Source organism: Cricetulus griseus, chromosome 9 (assembly GCF_003668045.3).
Source record: "Cricetulus griseus strain 17A/GY chromosome 9, alternate assembly CriGri-PICRH-1.0, whole genome shotgun sequence".
Lineage (NCBI taxonomy): Eukaryota > Metazoa > Chordata > Mammalia > Rodentia > Cricetidae > Cricetulus > Cricetulus griseus.
Window position 1 is genome coordinate 22,406,744 of NC_048602.1, and position 15,815 is coordinate 22,422,558.

The 15,815-nt window shown below is 58.5% G+C and overlaps 2 protein-coding genes across 6 annotated transcripts; one reads left to right on the top strand and one right to left on the bottom strand.

Moving 5' to 3' along the window:
- The first annotated feature begins 1,451 nt into the window (after window positions 1-1,451).
- Window positions 1,452-13,343, top strand: LOC100774417 (leukocyte receptor cluster member 8 homolog). 5 transcript variants are annotated; one of them, XM_027430764.2, is made up of 17 exons: window positions 1,452-1,593; window positions 3,964-4,056; window positions 4,599-4,770; window positions 5,139-5,246; window positions 6,208-6,318; window positions 7,105-7,357; window positions 7,554-7,695; window positions 7,923-8,126; window positions 8,359-8,409; window positions 8,519-8,797; window positions 8,885-9,025; window positions 9,119-9,404; window positions 9,747-9,848; window positions 9,936-10,004; window positions 10,108-10,237; window positions 10,323-10,530; window positions 12,090-13,343. In XM_027430764.2, the coding sequence occupies exons 2-17, from the start codon at window positions 4,019-4,021 to the stop codon at window positions 12,250-12,252; spliced, it is 2,457 nt and encodes an 818-aa protein (XP_027286565.1). In that variant the 5' UTR covers window positions 1,452-1,593; window positions 3,964-4,018; the 3' UTR covers window positions 12,253-13,343. The 5 variants fall into 5 exon arrangements, with proteins under 5 accessions (XP_027286565.1, XP_027286562.1, XP_027286564.1 ...); XM_027430761.2 differs by lacking the exon at window positions 12,090-13,343 and having other exon boundaries at window positions 10,323-11,145; XM_027430765.2 differs by lacking the exon at window positions 8,359-8,409 and having other exon boundaries at window positions 1,453-1,593.
- A 20-nt stretch (window positions 13,344-13,363) lies between these two features.
- Window positions 13,364-14,936, bottom strand: LOC113837264 (leukocyte receptor cluster member 9-like). The gene has a single exon (XM_027430766.2). It carries the CDS (start codon window positions 14,815-14,817, stop codon window positions 13,387-13,389), a length of 1,431 nt encoding a protein of 476 aa, XP_027286567.1. The 5' UTR covers window positions 14,818-14,936; the 3' UTR covers window positions 13,364-13,386.
- Between the last annotated feature and the right edge of the window lie 879 nt (window positions 14,937-15,815).

Consider the following 15,815-nt stretch of genomic DNA (forward strand, 5'->3'; position numbering starts at 1 on the left):
CCGGAAGGGCCTTCAACGGTGGCTGGATGCCGCTGGGCCCCAGTCCTGGCACCACTGTGCTGACGTGGGCAAGTTGTTTGACTCCTTGACCCTCAGTTGCCTTCATCAAGCAAATGGGTATCATAAATCCAGACCCCTCCGCTCTGGCCTGACAGGTTAGAAAGCAAAAATAAACGCAACGCTCCCGGCACGCAGAAAACATTAATGAAAAAAGCATTGAAGTCTAAGTGAAATCTGCGGCTTAGTGCAGAGTATTAAAGCAATGTCAGTTTCTTACTTTTAACCAATAAACCGTGGTGAATCCGAGGTGGTAGCAATAGGGGAAACTGGGCACACACTACACCTAACTCCTGTATTATCTCTGCAACTTTTTTCCCCTGTAAACCCAAATTTATTCTAAAATAAAAGTTCATTATTAAAAAAAACACGAAAGAGACACACACAGAGAGAGAGAGAGAGAGAGAGAGAGAGAGAGAGAGAGAGAGAGAGAGATGGGAAGAAACCCTAGCGTGCTAATAGTAACAAAATGATACAAAGCTATTTGTGTTGCATAGTTGCCAAAAGTCGCCAGTACCAACTGGGAGCAGAAGCCGGGCTGTAAGGTACTGTTTCATTGACTGATTTTAACAGGGATCCCCTACTGGGACGGCACAATTCAATCATTGCTGTTGTAAACTGAGAGCTTTAAGGAAAGCCTATTGTGAGCTGGGCGTTGGTGGCGATGCTCGCCTTTAATCCCAGCACTGGGGAGGCAGAGGCAGAGGCAGGGGGATCTCTGTGAGTTCGAGATCAGCCTGGTCTACAGGGCGGGTTCCAGGATAGGCTCCAAAGCTACACAGAGAAACCGTATCTCAAAAACCAAAAAATAAAAAGACAAAAAAAAAAAAAAAAAAATCCTACTGTGAGCCGGCTCTGTAGGCTTCCTCTCCCTACACCTGCGCCCCAGCTACCTTTCCGGCGTCGCAGCCCCGAGGCTCCTCCGGCTCCTCAATGGATGGCTTGTTTCCCGCTTGCTTGGGCTCGCACTCACTGTTGCCCACGCCAGCCAGGTTTACTCACTCAGCAAAGCCTACCGGGTGGGGAAGACTCATCCCCAAGACAGACTCAAAGACTCATCCCACTCCTTTAAACACAGACAGACAGACAGACAAACAAACTAAGCCGTGGCGCTGCACAGCTCACGACTAAAGACTAGGCTCCAAACTAGACCGTCTTAACCGCGAGCGCCCGCGGCGCTTGTCCCCACGGGGCCGCCGTCCACGCCCCGCTTCCGGCTCGCCCACCAAACGCCCACACGCTTGCCCGGGCGTGGGCGGGGCGCGCCGGGCGGAGGGCGGGGTCCCCGAGCGAGCCGTGACACCCCATTGGCTGTGCGCGGCGCCGGGTGAGGGCGGGGGCGGGGGCGGGCGGGCGTCGGGACGGCCGGAGGGCGAGGCGTCGCGGGGCGGGGCGGGGCGTCGCGGTGACGCCATCGCGTCGCGGCCAGGACGTTGCAGCCCCAGCCGAGCCGGCCGGTGACCGAGCGCTTTTCGCGGTTGTCTTGTCGCCGCCTTGGTGGCCGCCGGTGACGAACCCCGGGAGCGAGCGGCCCTGGTGAGTGTGAGGAGCGGCGGGGACGGACGGGCGGGCGGGACGGGCGGGCGCAGGCAACTCCTCCCGGCGCCGCTCCCGGCGAGCCCGGGCCTGCTGGGGGAGCCTAACCGACGCCGCACCCAGCCTCCGCCAAGGGTGTGGCCGCCGCGCATGCGCGCTGTGCGGTGACGGGAGGGGGGGGAGGGGGTTGAGGCGGGGGGGGGTCGGGCGAGGCGCGCGCGCGCGTAACCGGCGGGCCCCTCCCCCTCGCCGCCCCCGCGCGTGCGCACACGCGCCCCTGGGCGGCCCCGCCCCTCCCCATTGACCGGCTGTTACGCGCGCCGCCCCGTTGCCCCGGGCAACCCGGAGCGAGGCCCTCGGGCGGCGTGGTGGTGCGCAGGCGCGGCCGGGCCGGGCTGGTGGATGCTGGCTGCTGCTGGCTGCTGGCTGCTGGCCGCGGACGGGCGGGGACCGGGGCTGGCAGCTTGGGGGGCGTCGCGTGGGTTCAGGGCGGCCTCTGTCTCCTCCACCGGGTGTCGGGGACCCCCGTGCCTGCGGGACAGCCAGGTGCTCCTGAGTCTTTGTAATAAGAGCCCGTGTCGTCCTTGCCCGTCAGACCCCTTGTCCCCCTCCCACCCCAGGCCTCACTCCTGATGCTCTCCCGCCTGCACCCCGAGTTCTGACACCCCCACCCCCGGCTCCACCCAACAGTCATTTGTTTATTTATTTATTTAGAAAGCTCTCTGAGGCCTGTCTATTTATTTATTTATTCAGAAAGCTCTCTGAGGCCTGTCTTATTTATTTATTTAGAAAGCTCTCTGAGGCCTGTCGTATTTATTTATTTATTTAGAAAGCTCTCTGAGGCCTGTCATATTTATTTATTTATTTAGAGAGCTCTCTGAGGCCTGATTGATTGATTGATTGATTTAGAAAGCTCTTTGAGGCCTGTCATATTTATTTATTTATTTTAGAAAGCTCGTTGAGGCCTTTCAGCGCTCCTTAGGCTTCCTGTAAGATACCGGGTTCTTCAATGGACTTATTCTCTGTAAATCCTATCGTTTGGGTCCCCGGAGCCCCCCTCCCCCCAGTCTTTTTCACGTTTCTTTCAGGACTGTCCACCGTCCAGTCCATGTACACACAACACACACACACACACACACACACACACACACACACACACACACACACACACACACACACACACACACACACACACACACGTACATAGTCCTACCCACAGGGGCATCCTGGAAGGAAGGAAGGAAGGAAGAAAGGAAGGGTTATCTGCAGACACCCTCCCCAAGGGGTTGCCTGTTGTTTCTCCCAGAGCAGCTCCTGTGCCTAGGAACAACCCATACTGGGTTTCCTCTCTGTCCTCTGGGGACTCGAATTGCTTGAGGTGCTGACAGCCAGTGCCTCCTTCCCACAGGGAGAGCCTTCCCCACCTCCCCTTTGTGAAGCTCCTCAGTGGGATCCAGAGAGGTCCCTTTCCTTGGGGGAACTTGGCTCTGTTCTCCAGTGTTCTCCTCGAAGTCTCCGCTCCATGCTCCTTAGAAACTTGAGTCTTGCCAGACTTCTGGATAGCTAATACTTTATTGACTGATTATTAAGACTTTACTTGCTGGGATGCCTTCCTCCCACCGCCACCAGCCCAGAATCCCTGTCAAAGCCCAGGTGGTGGTGAGGCAGAGGCAGGCGGATCCATGTCAGTACTCTGGGGATTCTCTTTAGATCCCTGCCCAGGACTGAGGTCTCCCCATCCATCCCCGGGCCTGGGTTCCCCTCATCTGCTCTTCGAATGACAGTTTCACCATCTCCTCTGTCTTTTATTCTGACACCCTGTGTTTTAGGGAATTCAGTGTCTTCATGCTCAAGGCTCTTTGTTCCACTCTTTTGGCTGTTTGTTTTAGAGACAGGATTTCAACACTTGACCAAGCAGGGCCCTCAACTCCCAAAGAGTGCTGGGATTGCAGACATAGGTTACGGTGCTTGAATTCTCTTTCACACTTTGCCAGTGCTTCCTTCTGTGAGATACTCTGTCTTTCCTGCCTGTTCTTTTTATGGGATCCAACATACTCGCTTCTTTGGGTCTTCCTAACTCATCTTTTTTCTTTTCTTTTTGTTTTTTGTTTTGTTTTGTTTTTTTTTTTTTTTTTTTTGTTTTGTTTTTTGTTTTTCAAGGCAGGGTTTCTGTGGCTTTGGAGACTATCCGGGAACTAGTTCTAGTAGACCAGGCTGGTCTCAAACTCACAGAGATCCCTCTGCCTCTGCCTCTGCCTCTGCCTCTGCCTCTGCCTCTGCCTCTGCCTCTGCCTCTGCCTCTGCCTCCCGAGTGCTGGGATTAAAGGCGTGTGCCACCAATGCTGGCCTAACTCATCTTTTCTCTTACAGACAGTGAAAAAGCAGTCTGGCTCCCGAGGTCTACCCCCTACACCCCAAGGTCCAGATGGCGGCCAACGTGGGTGATCAGCGCAGCGCAGATTGGTTAGTAGGGCTAAGGGAAACACAGCCCATTTTGGTAGGAAAGAGGAGCAAGACACAATGGGACCTGTACCTGCCTGGAAAAAGAAATCCATATTCTGGGGGCTAGGATGAGCTTTCCATGGCGGGTGGGGCATTCATACACACGGAGGTCAGAAGAGGCATTAGATCCCTTGGAGCTGAAGTTAGAGGTGTCTGTGAGCCACCTGACATGGGTGCTGGGAACTGAACTTGCAACATCTGCAAGACCAGCAAGTGCTCTTAAACACTGAGCCATCTTTCCTGCCCCCTCTTAGTGTATTTGTGATAATCCACCCCCCCATAATTGGCCATATCAGAATTCATTGGCTTGTAAAACGATTGAATCTGTCTAAGGGTGTAAGTCATGTAAAGTTTTGTGCATACTCGTCAGCCTTCTGTTTGCTTGGCACTTGCTCTGGGCCAGCTTCAACTGGGGCTTTGGTAGGTAGGGAGCTTAGCTCTGGAACTTAGGCCTTGTCCACCTGGGTAGAGCAGGAGAACATAGCTCTGTCTTGCCTTTGCAGGTCTTCTCAGTACGGCATGGTGGCCGGGGCCAGCAGGGAGAATGGCATGGAGACGCCCATGCACGAGAACCCAGAGTGGGAGAAGGCTCGGCAGGCCCTGGCCAGCATCAGCAAAGCCGGGGCCGCCAGCAGCTCCAAAGCCAGCAGCAGTGGGCCTGTGGCCAGTGCACAAGTGAGAAGGGCATGCAGGCCTTGGGGACTACGGTGCTGGGGTGGGGCTGGTGCTGAGAGAAGGATGGGGGAGGGGTGCTGCCTTCCAGAGGGATGGCACGCCTTAGCAGACTGTAAGTGTGCTTTCTCGATAACTGAATCTGATGAAGGGAAAAGGTCAGCAGCTTCGAGTCAGCCAGGGTCTGAGGGATCCCGAGGAGGGAGGCCAGCCCCATCTTCTAGAAACCTACTCTTACTGTGGAGGCACAGACTCCATTCCAGTTCTGCAGTCACTGCAGCAGAGGCCTGCCCTCTTGGGACTGTAGTGCCCCTGGGCTCCTGTAGCTGGTACTGACAGACTAACAGACACACATGCTTCCATCTCCACAGTATGTCTCTCAGGCGGAAGCCACAGCATTGCAGCAACAGCAACAGCAGTATTACCAGTGGTACCAGCAATACAACTATGCCTATCCTTACAGCTACTACTACCCTATGGTGAGTACCCAGCTGCAGGGTGAGAGCCTCCGTCAGTGTGGGGGAATGGTTGGTGGGAGTGGACACAGACACAGCAGTGTTCAGAAACTTGCCAGTAGCCCCTAACGTCAACCCCAGCTTCCTGCTCAGGTCTCACAAGGTCTGACATGTCTGCCCTTGGTCCATCCTCACTGCCTCCAGACACCGGGACACGAGCATATACATGGTCCCTGTGCTTTGCTCTCCTGCAGCTCTGTTTTACTGCATTCACGTCATGGTTTCTTGCTGCCCAGAGAGCACTTTCTGAGAGCCTCCCACTGCCAAACGCTTCAGGTCATATTCCTGCTTGTCTTTGCCATGTTTTCCTTCATGCTACTTGTTGTGGGATGTTTCCCACTTACACCTGGAGCTGTGTAGCTATGTGTAGACTTCATTAAAGCCCGGGATTTGTTTTTCTTTTTGGGTCAGAGTTCTCTGTATAGCCCAGGTTGGCTTCAACATCCCCTTCTACCTCAGCCACCTGAATGTACAACCACCACAACAAGCTTGCATTTTTTTTGTTTTGTTTTGTTTTTAAAGACAAGGTCTCACTTGTGGAGCCCTGGTTGGCCTGGAACTAGCTATGTAGATCAGGCTTGCCTCACACGCCACAGAAATCCACCTGTCTCCACCCTGCCTCCCAAGCCTTATGGTTAAAGGGGTGAGCCACTGCCCCTGTCTCCTGCCTGCCTCTTCATCATAGCATTGGAAATGCTGGCACTCACTGCTTCTCAGCACCTGTTAGCAAGAGCTCTGGGTGCTGGCATGAGTGGAATGAAGAGGTTTTTGCTTTTGAGTTTTTGAAAATACATGATTCGTTGCATCCGTGTGGTGGGGAGAACAGGGCCTGGCGACTATAGCCTCTTAAGTTGAGCATGGTTCCAAGGGAGGCCGAAGGCATGAGCAGCCTTCACTAACTCTGGCTCCCCCTGTGCCTTGGCAGAGCATGTACCAGAGCTATGGCTCCCCCTCCCAGTATGGGATGGCCAGCTCCTACGGCTCAGCTGCAGCCCAGCAGCCATCGGCTCCCCAGCACCAAGGGACTCTGAACCAGGTAATGCTGTGCCTAGCTGCTCCTGGTTAGCCGGGAGCAGGAGCCCGGGTTTTGAGAGGACTCGCAACCAGGAATGGTCTGCACTGTGTCAAAGCTGCTCCCTCCGCTCCGTCCTGATCTAAAATCTTAGCGTTCAAAGCTAGGTTGTGCTTGAGTGTGGGCAAGGTCCAGGGGCTGTCGTGTTGGGGAGATGGCAGGAGTCGATTGTAGTTTGGCAGTCTGTCTTTTCTCCTTTCTGCAGTGTGTGCACTCCCAGCTGCTTTCAGGAGCAGGTGTGCCCCACATGCACAGCAGTGGTGTGCTCACACACCACACGCGCCTGCACTCACCCTCCATGCTGCCTTTGCATCTGGGGCACCCTAGAGCGTGGGAAGTACATTGGCCTGGCGCTGAGCCCTTGCTTTGCTGCACTGACCTCTCCACCGCAGGGCCCCTTGAGAGATGAGAGGTTGCCACTGTGTGTAGGGTTTGGGCAGGCGTGTCGTCTGTGGCTGTTGGTATGGTGGAGTCAGGCCCCAGTGTTGGCATTGGTGGCAGCTGCTGCCTGACATAGCAGAGGCTGTGGAGAGTTGCTGAGTCTCGTGAGTCTGAGTCCTCTCAGTGGTGGGAAGGATAGCTAGTAAAAATAGACACCCCAGGGGCTCACCAAGCATGCAGAATGGCACCCCACAGAGCACTGCAGCTCTCGGTGTTGAAGAAGGTGGCCATAAGAACTGAGTACCATGTGATCTGGAGTCAGGATGCTGCCTGCTGCCTGCTGCCCTTAGCCTCTGCTTCTTCCCTCAGCCTCCAGTCCCTGGCATGGATGAGAGTATGGCCTACCAGGCTTCCGCTCAGCAGCTACCTGCAGCCCAACCTCCTCAGCCCTCAAACCCTCAGCATGGGACACATGGTCTAAGCAATGGGCCTCAGCCCGGAACAGCCCCAGCCACTCAGCACAGCCAGGCTGGGGCACCTACAGGGCAGACCTACGGGCCACACAGCTACAGCGAGCCTGCCAAGCCCAAGAAGGGGCAGCAGCTCTGGACCCGCATGAAACGTGAGTTAGCAGACCTTTGGGGGTCAGAAGGTTGGGCTGGTCCTTTGTCAGGGTGTTGTGACACCTCCCTAAGTCTAGGTGTAGGGGAAAGACTGCTCTGGAAGGGGTGTGCTCATGTTAGAGACCTGCTCCAGAGCTTGGCCATTGTGAATGTCTGGGGAAGGGCCTAATGCCAGCCTCTACGGTCCTCCCACAGCCGCCCCTGGGACTGGAGGTCTCAAGTTCAACATTCAGAAGCGGCCCTTTGCTGTCACCAACCAGAACTTCAGCTCCAATGCAGAGAATCAACACAGCAGCTTTGGCTCCCAGCCCAGCTCTGAAAAAGCTCAGAACCATAGGTGATTCTCATCCCCATCCCTGCCTACCCACGCTCTGTGTTCAGCAGTGTCTGTGCTCCAGGGTCCCTCTCCAGGAGTAGGAGTCACTACTGGTGCCTGAGGGGGACGCTGGAAATGTCGAGTGTAGGACCGCCACCTGAGAGCACAGGGAAGGTTCTGGTCTGCTGAGATGCAGGTCAGCCGCCCCGACTGAGTGCCGTCCTCTGTCTTCCTCCTCTTTCCCACAGTGGGCCTTCTGGCCGGGGGAACCTGTCTGGGAAGCCAGATGATTGGCCGCAGGACATGAAGGAATACGTGGAGCGGTGCTTCACGGCCTGCGAGTCTGAAGAGGACAAGGACCGCACAGAGAAGCTGCTCAAGGAGGTGCTGCAGGCCCGGCTCCAGGATGGCTCTGCCTACACCATTGACTGGAGCCGAGAGCCTCTACCTGGGTCAGTATGGTTGGCTATGACACAGTGGGGCTTCTGGGTACGGGCTGGGGACTTGGGGCTCAAAAACCCAGCAGCTTCAGAGAGAAACGAGCCAGAAAGCTGATGGCTCTCTCAGGACCCTGTGGGGTGGGTAGAAGGCCCAGGAGTGACCAAGGATAGGGTCTTTGGAGCGGGCAGGGCTTGCTGGGGAGGTACAGGTGGCTTAATGGCTAAGAGCATCCCCTGGACACAGACAATCTTGGGCTTGGTCCCTTTCCTGCACCACAGTGGCTGAGTTGCCGGGGTAAGTGCCTCTCATTTCTGAGGTTTTGTGGCCCTGGGCCACAGGGTGGGGTCTGCAGTCCTGCAGGTTGGTGGCTGGTTGGTAATGCCCTGCCCTGCTATATCCTCAGGCTGACCAGGGAGCCTGTGGCTGAGAGCCCCAAGAAGAAGCGGTGGGAGGCCCCTAGCAGCCTTCACCCTCCCAGGGGGGCAGGCTCTGTGACCAGGGGCGGGGGTGCCCAATCCCAGCGAGGGACACCTGGGGCTGGGGGTGCTGGCCGAGCCCGGGGTAGCAGCTTCGCCAAGTTCGGCAACCGCAACGTCTTCATGAAGGACAACAGCTCTTCCTCCAGCACAGATTCGCGCTCCCGCTCTTCATCCAGGTCTCCCACACGTCACTTCCGGAGAAGGTGAGCGGGCTTGTGCCGGAGGTTATCTGGGAGGGGGCCGACGAGTAACCCTTGTGCTTCAGACCTGACTTCTGTTTTCTTATTCAGTGACTCCCACTCAGACTCTGACAGCTCCTACTCAGGGAATGAGTGTCACCCTGTAGGCCGCAGGAACCCACCCCCCAAGGGTCGGGGTGGTCGTGGGGCCCACATGGATCGGGGCCGAGGCAGGGCTCAGCGTGGAAAGAGGTGAGGCACAAGTGGGGTTTTATTGGGTCTCACAGGTTGGGTAGGTGGCCTTCAGAGTGGCTGAAGACGACATTCTTTACCCTTTCTCCCCAGACACGACCTAGCTCCCACCAAACGCAGCCGCAAGAAGATGGCAGCACTGGAGTGTGAGGACCCAGAGCGTGAGCTTAAGAAGCAAAAGAGGGCGGCCCGCTTCCAGCACGGGCACTCACGCCGCCTGCGCCTTGAACCTTTGGTGCTACAGATGAGTAACCTGGAAAGCAGTGGCGCTGACCCTGACTGGCAGGAGCTGCAGATTGTGGGCACCTGTCCTGACATCACAAAGCACTATCTACGGCTGACCTGTGCCCCGGACCCGTCAACTGTGCGGCCTGTGGCTGTGAGTCCTAGCAGGGGGTCTGCCCCAGGACCTGCTAGCATTAGGTCGGGGAGCTGGCGTGGGGGTCATGTGGAGTGTCCGAGGTGGCAGCTCTGGCTCGTCACACTTGGGGTGTAGCCTGGCCGCAGTCAGCCCTGGAGCCAGGCGGCCTTGTGAAGGAGCTGCTGTTGTGCTTGAGGATGGCACAGCAGTGTGCCAGCGGGAAGTTGTGGGGCCCTCGGTCTTGCTGTGCTGACCCTGTTATTTGTTGGTAGCAGTGTTGAGTCACTGATACAGGCTGTGTTGCAGCGGCTTTGGCCTGCCAGCTGTCTCTGTCCTCAGCCTCGATTCCATCCCCTGCAGGTTTTGAAGAAGTCTCTGTGCATGGTGAAGTCCCACTGGAAGGAGAAACAGGACTACGCCTTCGCCTGCGAGCAGATGAAGTCTATCCGGCAGGACCTGACGGTAAGGCCGCTAGATGCCAGGGCGCCCTGGTGTCAGCCAGCCTGCCCTGCTGGGCCCAGCCTGACTCTGCTCTTTGCCACTGCCCAGGTGCAAGGCATCCGCACTGAGTTCACTGTGGAGGTGTACGAGACCCATGCCCGCATTGCCTTGGAGAAGGTAAGGAAGGGAGCCAGGCCGCTGCCGTGGGTTTCCCACTCCTCTCTAGAACCCTCCTATGGTTGCCTGTCCTCACGCCCCTCCCTCCATGCCCCACCCTCAGGGTGACCATGAAGAATTCAACCAGTGCCAGACACAGCTCAAGTCGTTGTACGCAGAAAACTTGGCAGGCAATGTGGGTGAATTTACTGCATACCGAATTCTCTACTACATCTTCACCAAGAACTCTGGAGGTGAGCGGCTAATCCCAAGGTGGAGGGTGCCCTGCCCAGGGTGGTGCCCTGCCACCTGACCTCCTTGTGTTTATCCCCTGTGCAGACATCACCACGGAGCTGGCATACCTCACGAGGGAGCTGAAGGCGGACCCCTGTGTGTCCCATGCCTTGGCACTGAGGGCAGCCTGGGCCCTAGGCAACTACCACCGCTTCTTCCGGCTCTATTGCCATGCACCTTGTATGTCTGGCTACCTTGTGGACAAGTTTGCAGACCGGGAGCGCAAGGCTGCCCTCAAGGCCATGATCAAAACGTATGTGGCACTGCGCTCTGCTGCCTTCTGTGCTGTGGCTCTGCCACGCCCCCTCCACATCCTGGTCAGCCTCCGGTGCCTCTGCTGGAGTCCCCGCCCACACCTTCCTCACACCCCTGAGCCTCCTTGCTCTCCTCAGTCTCAGCCGCTCTCAGTCTCGGCTTTCCTCCCCGTCTTCCGTCACTGCTCCTGGTGCCATGTCCTCCTCTTCTCTGCACGCCTCTGTGCAGATCACCTTGGAACCTGGTTTATCTTCCCCTTTCTGGGCTTTCGCCGGCCGGCCGGCAGCTCCTTGCTGCTCTTCTTCCTGACATGTTAGAAAGGGTCGCCTGCCTCACACTGCTAGGAGTCTCTTTAGGTGAGGCCTTGTGCCCATGCCACTCTCGAGTGTCACAAGTCTTTGGGACAGTGTGATAGGGGACCTGTGGCACAGAGGGTGGTGTTACAAGGCCCTGGGGTCACGAGACTGTGTGAGGCTTGCTTGCCCATGTGGGGAGTAGGTGTGTTGCCTCTCCTCCCCTAATATCGTATCCGTGTGGATGCTGCTGCCATCTAGTGGTAGAGACACGGGGGATGCTGTGCAACAATGTGCCAGTCTTTGCAAGGTTGAGAAACCCTGGTCAAGAGGTCTGTCAGGAGTCTCCAAGGGCCTTGAATGCCAGGCTAAGGAGCAGCATGTTTTCATTAAGGTAGTGAGCGGTCCAGTTAAGGGTGGGACCTACAGCCTGTGCATCAGGAAACTTGTTCTAGGATTCTGTTTTGGTCAGTTCAACCCAAGGGAGGGGCTCTGGGTCTCTATGGCTCCAGGTTTGACTGAGATGATGAGCCTCTTGTGGTTCCGTGGGCCCCTCAGTGAGCAGCCCTCAAACCACAGTGGTGCAAAAGTGATGCCTTGGCGGCCCAGCACAAGTGGTCCTTGTGTGAGTGAGTGCTCAGGGCTCTGGCCCGTGTTGACCTCACTCGCACAGCGCCCTCCCTGGCAGACAAGTCCCTACCATGGCCTGGAAGGCCACTTGAGAGACAGGGAGGCTGCCCTGTCCCAGAGCTGTAAGATGCCTGGGTTCCAGACAATAAATAGGTGAGGCTTTCTGAGCGGCTAAAGGGCTGTGGTGGCCTGCAGGAGAGGGTGGCCAGAAGTAGTAGGACATGTCCACACTTAGAGCATCTTAGTACCAACCAGAAGGCACTGCTGAGTGTGACACTCTGCAAACATCCTGGAGGGTGGGGCACCACTGTCCCTGCCCTCTGAGCCCTTGTATCACTTACTCTGTCTGGCTCCAGCCCCTCAGCCAGCAGAGGAGCCAGCTTGGCCCTTTCCCTCCTGCCCCCTCCTTCCTGGACAGGTAAGTGTGGGCGAGGGGGGGAGCTGGGTACTGGGGCTACCAACCCCGTCCCTGGCCCCCCCAAGCCCCCAACATGGGGAGGTGGGGAGGAGCTGCGGAAGCCAGCAGGTTCCTTGCTGAGGAAAACTCTGGGAGCCCAGATGGGGAGCATTGCTCCCTGCTCTTGGGCCCTCCCTTGTCTGCTCGCCTCATCATTTTCTCCTCTTGTCTCCGTAGCTTCCGCCCTGCGCTGCCCGTCTCCTACCTGCAGGCCGAGCTGGCCTTCGAGGGCGAGGCCGCCTGCCGGGCCTTCCTAGAGCCCTTGGGCCTGTCCTACACGGGCCCGGACAACTCCAGCGTGGACTGCCGCCTCAGCCTGGCGCAGCTGCCAGCCTTCTGAGCACCCATCGAGCACGGGCGGGGTTAGGGCTGTGGCCCAGCGCCGCCTTTGCGGATTTTGTTTTTGAGCCATGGACATGGGTTGTAAATTAATTTGTGGGGAGTGGGCTCCAGGAAGAGCCAGCATCCCTACCCCCGTTTCCCACCGGGGATCTGTACAGAGATTTTTCTACGTTTTTATTTTTTGTCTCAGAGGGGATAATGGGGAGTATAGTGGAGGAGGGCGGGGTGGGGGCTACAGGTTCTGTGTCCACCTCTCACCTCCACTAATGCTGTCTCAGTGTTTTTTCTCTCTCTCTTTCGAGCTCGTACTCCAGCACCTGACCCTGCGTGCTGGCCTATCCCATGCTGGGGGGCCAGCAGAAAGAAGACAGGCCGTTCAGCCCGCACCCGCCTGCAGCGGGGCACCAGCCAGCCATACCTATTGCCTCGTCTGCTTCTTCATAGACTCTTGTTGCCCAGCCATTGGGGCCTCAGTGTTGAGGGTGAGGGGAGCTGCTTAAAGACTGTGCCCCACCTTCCACCCCTCACCCCAGAAATGCCAGCCAGCGCCACCCACACAGCCAGACCAGCGCCACACCGCACTGAGGACTCCAAGGCCTTCGCGGGACCATGCCGGCCGGGCTGCCTCGTCTTACTAAAGTTGTATTAAGTTGTCTCCGTGTCCCTTCCTCCCTCTGCCCCAATGTTTCTTCTGATTTTTTTTTCCCTCCCCTCCCCCCTCTTCCTTTTCCCTCCCTGCTCCCTGGTTCAACACAGGTAAAATGGTTGCCCTCCCTTCCTCCCTCCCCTCTGCCTTCATGGATCACCAGCTCACGTCATGTTTCCTTCTCTTTTCTCTGTGTGTGTCTTTATTTAAGTTATTTTTCTCCTTTCTCCCTTTTCTTTTCACCCTCCCCTCCCCCTCTTCTGCCATGTAATGGAGGATGTGCTGTGAGGTTGCAAACAGCTGGACTGTCAGGCTGCTTTTCTTCCAGATGCCTCCCCGCCTCCCTCCCCGCCTCTCCCCTCCCCTCCCCTCGTTCTCCTTGAGCATTGAGTACAGTACATTTTGGAAGCTTGAAACCAAAATTAAAAGAGAGAGAGAGAGAATTTTCCGTTTGGCTTGCTTCTTCTCTGAAGTTGGGAATCTTGGTCACTTGAGGGGAATCTCAGCCAGGGGCAGGTAGTTGTGCCCTGCCCTGCCCATGCGACACAGCCAGAGATTCCCTAGGGGCTGCCGGCCTAGCTCCTCGTTGAGGACGAGCCCAGGTTCAGGGATGCCAACCTGGGATCCGTGGGGCACCTTGACCAGAGTGAGGTGTGGCTGTAGTCCCCCGGGGGGCTGCACCACCCTCAGCCCTTCAGCCTGCAGCCTCTGGTTCAGAGTTTGGGCCATGCCTGCCAGTGTGGGGGAGGGTGGGGCACAGAGCACATGACGGCCCAGAAGAGCCAAGTCCTTGAAGTGTAGCTGGGAGGGTGCCTGAAGCCCTGGTTTCAAGAGGGCCCTCCGCAGAGCCCCAGCCGCTGCAGCCTCCTCCCCGGGGCCCCTCAGCCTCAGCAAGGCCACTGTCAGGTGCAAGGCCTGTGCAGGGACCAGGAAAGCCCCACAAGAAGGGGCAATCCGGACCAGGTGCTCCTGGGCCTTGACCACTTCTGCCCTAAGCCCAGGCTCTGTCACCATCAGGGCCACAAAATGTGTGGGGCGGGGCTGGCGAGGGGACCTTTCCTCAGGCCAAACTCCTGCATCCCACTCACTCCCCATCTCTTCAGCAGAACGCCCCGCAGCTGCCATGGCCTGTGCCTGCCACTGCGGAAGCCGTGTGGCTGCTGTCCTCGACTCTGCGGTCCTATTCAGGGCGGTCTCTCTGCTTGTCCCACCCGCCTCGGGTGTCTCCGGGTCGAGCCCAGTTGCGCTGTCTGTGGCTGTCCCACCCGCCTCGGGTGTCTCCAGGCCCGGGTCGAGCCCAACTGTGCTGTCTGTGGCTGTCCCACCCGCCTCGGGTGTCTCCGGGCCCGGGTCGAGCCCAGCTCCGGCCGGGGTTCCACCCCCTTCCCTGGAGCCATCCCGGGCGTCGGTGTCAGGGACTCCCAGGGCAGCCTCCGGCCGGTGCTCGCCCCCGCCGCCGTCCAGCGCGTCGAGGATGGTGGGTCCCCGGCCGGCCGCAGAGCCTGAGCCAAACACGAGGTCGGTCCGGGAGTCGCGGTCCCACACCAGGCGGCCGCGGAAGCGGAAGTAGCGGATGCGGTGCTGCGGGACGGCCAGCACCCCGGGCCCGAGCGCCGCCAGGGGCTCGTCCCAGCAGAAGGCGCCGAAGGGCTCTTCCTGCACGCCCAGGAAGCGGTCGCTGTAGCCCACCCGAAAGTCGGCGGGGTTCAGGCGCGGGTCCCAGCGGATGCGCCGGATGACGTCGGCGGCGGTACGCAGCGCCGGCTTCTTGGCCCCGGCCTCGGGCTGCGCCACCTCGGGGCTCGGCTCCGGGGCCCCGGGGTGGGGCTGGCGACAGCGTGAGCCGAAGCGACAGCGGCCCTCCAGGAAGAAGCGGCAGGCCGGGGGCTCCTCGGGGGCATCGGCCCCGGCATCCATGGTGCCCCGCCCGCCTCACCTAGACCCAGGAGGCCACCAGACCACGCGGGACCCGGGGACGTCCCACCGGCGCTCGCCCGGCTCGTTTACGTGCGGCCCGGCCTGCGAGCCGCTGGGAAGCGGGGCTGCCCCGCCCCCAAAGGATCCCAGAGTCCCGCCCCTCACCCCACCCCACCCCACCCCACCCACCCCACCCCCGGGGCCTTAGCGAGCCCAGCCCCGCCCAACCAGCCAATTAACTAGTGTGATGCTCTCCGCAGCCAGCCAGGTTCCATCCAGCCCATCCAACGGCTTTGTACGTGCTCCTCCTTTTCTGGGCTTCGGCGACACAGTTTGCACCCCATGCTTGCAGATACTCCCCCTCCCGCCGCTCTCGGGGCACCAGGGGAGCATTGGGGCCAGGCCTCCCTCGCTCCAGCCAGCTGCTTTACATATGTGTCACCCCTGAGGTGGGAGTGGGGCTTAGAGATCCTGGGGTCCCCGCAACCAAACATTTGATTTGTGCCCGGCGCCTCCTCACAGGAACTCTAGGGGAGCCTGTCCCCCCCCCCCCATTCTCCCTCTCCCACCACCACCACCCTGCAGCGTGTGGTTTACACGTACACCGCCCTGTGTGTGAGCGCGAGGGGGAGGGGTTCAGGGACCCTGGCGCCGCCCCCGACCGTCCTTAAGTGTGTACCCCATTACCACTGGTTGACTTACATACCACACCTCACTATGCTCCTGCCCCAAGCCAAGTTATTTAGAAGTGCCCGGCCCTGGCTTTTCCCGGGAGCGTGGCTTAGCCTGGCCCAAACCACCTGAACGATTTACATACGCCCCACCTCTGCTTGGCCTGACTCTGGCCTCTCCAGGGTTCAATAGTTTTTACCTGAGCCTGGTTGTGGGGTACGGGTCTTGCTCCCCAGTCTAGGAGTTGACCCACCCCCCCCTCTGGGAACTTCAAAAGACCTTACTCTGCCTCCGGTCTGGTTAGTTTAAGTTGGTCTTGCCCCTCC

What these genes read in the sequence shown, in the direction of transcription:
- LOC100774417 (XM_027430761.2), top strand. Translation starts at nt 4,019, where the DNA reads ATGGCGGCCAACGTGGGTGATCAGCGCAGCGCAGATTG. An exon ending in GCTCTGGACCCGCATGAAAC is followed by an intron (nt 7,358 to 7,553) that starts GTGAGTTAGCAG and finishes GTCCTCCCACAG; the next exon opens with CCGCCCCTGGGACTGGAGGT. An exon ending in CAACTGTGCGGCCTGTGGCT is followed by an intron (nt 9,405 to 9,746) that starts GTGAGTCCTAGC and finishes CATCCCCTGCAG; the next exon opens with GTTTTGAAGAAGTCTCTGTG.
- LOC113837264 (XM_027430766.2), bottom strand. Translation starts at nt 14,817, where the DNA reads ATGGATGCCGGGGCCGATGCCCCCGAGGAGCCCCCGGCCTGCCGCTTC.